This window comes from Suricata suricatta, chromosome 7 (assembly GCF_006229205.1).
Source record: "Suricata suricatta isolate VVHF042 chromosome 7, meerkat_22Aug2017_6uvM2_HiC, whole genome shotgun sequence".
Lineage (NCBI taxonomy): Eukaryota > Metazoa > Chordata > Mammalia > Carnivora > Herpestidae > Suricata > Suricata suricatta.
Window position 1 is genome coordinate 118,562,015 of NC_043706.1, and position 6,099 is coordinate 118,568,113.

General features: G+C 45.1%; 1 protein-coding gene across 1 annotated transcript in view; it reads right to left on the bottom strand.

Annotated features, from left to right (window-relative positions):
• Positions 1-5,451, bottom strand: part of IFNGR1 (interferon gamma receptor 1) — a 20,568-nt gene extending 15,117 nt beyond the window's left edge. The window contains exon 1 of the mRNA XM_029943236.1: positions 5,253-5,451. Within this exon, the coding sequence (XP_029799096.1) occupies positions 5,253-5,337 (85 nt within the window). The 5' untranslated portion in view covers positions 5,338-5,451. The remainder of the gene's footprint in view (positions 1-5,252) is intronic.
• Positions 5,452-6,099: the final 648 nt, after the last annotated feature.

A 6,099-nucleotide genomic window follows, 5' to 3' on the forward strand; every position in this document is an offset into this window, starting at 1 on the left:
TGGGGGGCTCAATCCCACGACCCCGGGATCAGAACCTGAGTAGAAATCAAGGGTCATCCACTCAACTGACAGAGCCACCCAGGCGCCTCATAATAGCTCTTTTCTTAATGCCTCCCAAGTTTTCTCTTAGCAAGTAACATCATTTTAGATTTAAGAATAAAGACATTTTAAGAATCCGTGCACGTGTTTCAAGTGTTCATAAAGGTTTTTTACTTGAAAAAATAGTTTTTAATTGAAACATTTCAATTTTGAATCATCCATCACTTTGTGAAACAAATACAAAAAGTCTGTGTTCTACTCCTGTTGCTTTCTTATACCTTCAGAAAAAAGGTTTCAGAGCTAAGGGTTCAAATAATAAAATTATTATTGTACATAATAAAATAATAATAAATTACTCTGCATAAAATAGTTCCTCAGCTGGATCAATTCTCTTAATATCTCTGCATTCTGCTCTTCTTCCCGTCTGTCTTCCAGATCTATCGGGTTCTATCATTCACTCCTCTTAAGTTGTGGAGCCCAGAATACGGCAGATATGAATGAAATACTATTCTTCCTCTTTTTTTTTTTTTAAGAGATGGACATATCAAAGAGTGGCTTCTGCTGAATTTATAATTAACTAAAATCCTCCCAGATCTTTTATTCAAACCACCACCAAGTTAGTGCTTAACCAATAAACAGCTGCTCAGCCACTTTCTGACCTGAAACGCAGGATTTCCTATGTGCTCCTATTTATTCAGTTTCATCTAGAACAAGTTAGCTGCTGAGCCTATTTTAAATTTCTCATAGTTGAAATGGCTGAGTTTGGTTTATTTACTTATTTTTAAAATTGAATTTTATATACTTTCATTTTTTTTTTTTTTTGAAGTTAGGCTTCACACCCAGTGCAGAGCCCAACACAGGGACTGAACTCACGACCCCGAGCTCAAAACCTGAGCTGAGATCAAGAGTCAGATGCTCAACTGACTGAGCCACACAGGCACCCCAGAGTTTGGTTTTTTAAAGCCAACACAACCTCTCATATGCAACCAAAACAACTTAATATTTTAAAACATATTTGTTAAAATAAATAACAAAGCACATTACTGAGTGGTAATCACTAATGTATATTAAACATTTACTATGAGACAAGCAATGTGCTCCACTTATTATGCACAGTCTTCGTTAACCCACACAAACCATTCTATGAGGGAGGTGAGATTATTATACATATTTTTACCAATGAAAAAACAAAGGCTTGGAGAGGCTCTTTAAAGACACGATAATCTGTAAAGTTTTGCTGGTGTTAGTTAAGAAAAGCTCCTTAAGCATCATTTTTGTCATAGTTCAATAAAATAAGGAAATGACCTCCATATATAAACTGGAATCGGAGATGATTATTTGCTGATGACTTCACAAGCATCGAATTTGAGTAATTTTACCTGATTTATTATACTACCACAATCATATGATGGCCACTGCAAAATCGGAAGAATGTATTAAAGGAAATCATTTCTTTGGAATGGACCTGACTGAGCTGGGCACCTAGCATTCTGATTACTATGCATTGGGATAACCCAAAATAAAGAGACTTCCTTAGTAAGAAAACTGTAAGTACACGGATTCCTTCCTGTCAGGAATTCATTTAATTCTAGTTCAATTCTCATTCTGTTTCTCTGTCCACTTAAAATGGAACCATTAAAACATTCACGTAGTTTGTAGAACAACCGCACTATTGCTGCGTGCTGCCAAATTTTATTAGACAGCTCTTGAGGTTTTCTTATAGATAGAACTAAAATGTGGACCTTTTAAAGACCATCTGAATCATGTTTCAGAATAAACTGAAAAAGAAAATTATTACCCTGTTCAAGAAATATAATTAAAATGCTGTCTGAAGTATTCTGAATCTCTGAAATAAATAAAAATAGGATCCAAAGAAAACCATGAAAAATTTAGGCACACCCAGAATATTATCCTAAAGTCAGAAAAGGAACTTTCTCTACTTTATTAGCTGGAGAAGGTACGTTAAGAGCCCCGCATCTGCCAGAGTACAGTGCGCTCTTCAGGTAATACCCAGAGCGGAAGAGCAAACTACAAGAAGGGAGACACTGATTCACTTTGAAATATACATGTTCCTTTTATAGGTAAAACCATATGAAAAGCAAAATACCACTGATCATTAGACAGCACTCATGGGTTTAATCTCCCTATCCATTCCCTAAGAAATATTAACAAAAGCCCGGAACTGTAACACAATACATTCCCAACCACTTAGATTTTGCTGAGACTGGCTATATTCTCTTGCCTGGTTCCCGGTTCCTACCAGATTCCCTCCTCTGAGATGAACTCCCAAATAACCAGTGAAACCCAACACGGTAAGAGTTAACACACTGAGTGTGTTTTAAGTGTCAGGCACTGGTGAGACTAGGAAGCTAGCCAAGAGCCAGAAGTAGGTTGTCCTTATGGGGTTTCCTCCTAATCCCTGGAGACTTTACATTTTAAACTAACTTTAAAAGCCTAGGGAACACAACACCAACTAGAGAAATATAATGAAAAAAATCCAGGCAAAGGTATTGAAAATGCACTGCAAAAAGGAGAATTGGGGAGGAGACAGTCACTGGCACTTGGGTTTACAAAAGGCGATAGGAGTAGATGTTCCTCCCAGGGCTGGCTTCAAGGATATGCAAACTGTGTAATCACAAGGGACCCCACATGGTTCCAGGTGTTGCAATACAAAAATGAGAGTTACTCGGTTTCTGCTTTCAAGGATCATGATTGCATAGCTAACAGTTAGTAAGTGCTGGCACTGTTGTTGACTTCTCATCCCATCCCATCTGTTAAGACAACCATGTGAAGTAGGTGCTATTGGCATCTCCATTTATGGATGAGAAATCAAGGCACAATGAGGTCTGCCCAACTTGTAGAGAGGTCACTGCTACCCAGTAGGGAGCTTGGCAGCTGGGCTCCAGAGTCCAAGTTCTTACTTAACCACTCTGCAAACTGCCATGACTTAGGGCAGCTTAGTTTTCTACAAGGACAGTGGCCATATATTGTGATAAGAGTCTGGACTTTCACTCAGGCTACTGAAAAGCAAGATAGGGTACCTGGCTCAGGGGGGGGGCCCATACTTAGATAGATGTGGCACATAATTTAGTGCTCTACCTACAACAGGAACCCTGACTTTTAAATGTTTTTCAAATCATCCTCTCTTCTCCATTTAAACTGCCATTTTCATCGATTCCTCTCAACTTAAGCAGGGGTATAAATGGCCTCCCTCTTTTGAGTCTACCCCCAAACTACTGTGTAAGTTGGTCTTTCTAAATGGTGCATAAAATCATTTGTCTTTTTAAAATAAGCCAATGACTGCCCACTAACTTGAGCAAGGTATAGGGGGCATATCATTTTGTTGGCTCAGCACCAGTACTTCCTTCAGGAACATTATTTCTCTTCTGGGAACCCCCCTACTCCCCAGCCTCTGCAACATGGTCCTTCCCATGCCAGACGGTGCCTGACCCAAGCTGGGCAAATCAGAGCCTTCCCCTGGGATTTTGTTAGGACGGTGGAGGCTGCAAGATGTCAAAACTGAAAAGCTGTCAACATCCATGATGCCTGCCAAGTAGGAAAAGCTGTCCACATCAGGAGTCAGTAATAAGAAAAAGAGTGTCTTGGCACTTTTGAGTGACTGGCTCAGCTCTCTGAGGCCCAGATGGCATCTACACCTTTCTTACTGTTGCCTGGATTCTCTAAGCCAATAAATTCTTCTTTTTTGCCTCGGTTAGCCAATGCTATGTTGCTGTCTGCTCCTCATGACAATGCACTTCATTAACTGGTTCCTACCTCTCTACCCCTCTTAACTTCCCTTGTATCCTCCCTTACCTATACTACAGTGATAATCTTTAGTATTCCACTAATTCAACATGCTGTTTCACACTTCTCCCTCTGCACTAACAAGTCTCGCTGTGCCTCCAGCTCCAACTCTGGGGTGATCCTTCTCTGGGAAGTCTTCCCTGAATCCCTAGTCAGAGTCAGGTACCCCATCTTGCTTTCCAGTAGCCTGGGTGAAAGTCCAGGCTCTTATCACAATATATGGCAATTGTCCTTGTAGATAACTAAGCTGCCCTAAGTCATGGCAGTTTGCAGGGTGATTAAGAATTTGGACTCTGGAGTCCAAGCTCCTTACTGGGTAGCAGTGACCTCTTGACAAGTTGGGCAGACCTCTTTGTGCCCTGATTTCTCATCCATAAATGGAGATGCCAATAGCTCCTACTTCATATGGCTGTCGTGAAAATGGGATGGGATGAGAAGTAAACAACAGTTCCTAGCACTTGCTGTTAGCTATATAATCATTATCCTGGAAAGCAAAACCCGAGTAACTCCCATTCTTGTACTGGCAAAGTCTGGAACAATGCCTGTTCCAAGGAATGACTAATGATTTAATGTTTGATTCTTAAAGAGCAGTCCAAAGGACAGTTGCATGAATGCAGCATATCTAACAGAAGCTCATGGAGGAAGTCATAATACAGAGGTTCTGCCCCAGAGTTTGCCAGAGGTGCAGGAGGGTGCGTCTCCTCGACCCCTTTCAGGCAGCTGCTTAACTGTGGGCACTGACCAGACACTCAAGACTGATGGGGCTTCTGATATTTTAGGTGCAACTCTCTTGCAGGAAAGATTCGCTGATTTCACTGGATTCCTAATCACCATTTTGCCGAGATTTGGAAAGCGTATTCCCAGCACTTACTTCTGGAGAAATCTCAGTGAGCAGGCGGAAATAAAACGCTCGGAGGAACTAAGCTAAGGGACGCACAGCCTGACAAACCGGCTCCTGAGTCCGTGCACTACACGACTTCCAGACTTAGTACACGTAAGACGGCCAATCACTCCCACTTAATGATCCTCAGAGAAAGAACAGTTCTCTCTTAAGGATTCTGGGTCCACCCTAAGAATACCTAAGTCATGAGCGCTGGCCACTGTGTACAAATGCTGACCGGGAAACTGACTTATTTAAAAACGAATTAAAAGAATTGGAGGACCAAGAGGCGTGTTTTGTCATTTCGGTTACAATGGAAGAGAGAAAAAGGGAACTTAAGCCCACGGACTGCGGAGACCGGCGTGGCCTTCCCGGGGGTCGCGAAGTCGTTCCGGGGCGACCGGGAACCCGGTGCGAGGTCTGGGGCAAAGTAGGACGCGGCCGCCCGGGGCGTGCTTCCAGACTCCTTCGTCCAGTCCCCTCCGTCCCCCCACCGGCCGCCTCCCTTCCGAGAGCGACATACCCATACCCGGATACAGCTCCAGATCTGTGGAGTTAATCTCAGCCCTGCTCTCGGCCTGGAAGACGAGGACGAGCAGAAGGAGGAGAGCCATGCTGCCCGGGGGTGCCTCGGGGTGCGGCCCTGAGACCAGGGCGTCCAGCCAGCAACGCGACCCTCGCGTCACTTCCGCACCAGAAGACCGGCGCTGCGACTGGAGGCCGGACCCGCAAGCAATGGAGGAGCCAGAGTGGGGAGGCGGGGCCAGGGCGGGGACACCAGGAGGGGTCAGGCCGCGGGATAGGGCGGGAAGGAGGGACTGAGGCGGGGAAACTGGGCGGTGGGAAGGGAGGTGGGGCCAGGCAGGGGCGCCAGGCGTGCACTAGGCCAGCGGGATAGGGGGTGAAGCCGGGCGTGGGCGGGGCAGTCGGACAAGGGCGGACAGTCGGAGGCGGGGTGGGGAGGTGGGAGGCGGGAGGCGGGGCCAAGGGCGGGGCCACGATGCTGCCTGGGGATTGGGGACCAGGACCTTAGCGGGAAGGCAGGACCCCTAGTGCCGAAAGGGGTGTTGACTAGGAGGCAAGACTAGGACCGGAAGGCAGGAAGAGGCCGGCTCCAAGGATGCGGGGCCTTAAAGGCCGGAAAGCCTGTGGTCTTGACCAGGGAGCACAGGTTTGTGAAGAACTTGGTCCAAAGGTTACGTTCTTTCGATTCGCACCACCTTCCGCGATTATTCTTCCTGTTTTTGCAGTGTTCTGGGGTTGCGGAACTTTTCCTGAGTCCACAGCCCAGCGACATTCCTTTTACCCTGGTAGACTTCGCTTTCAAGGCATCTGGAAGCCTGAGAGTTTAGAACACAAAGAGCCCTAAATACCTT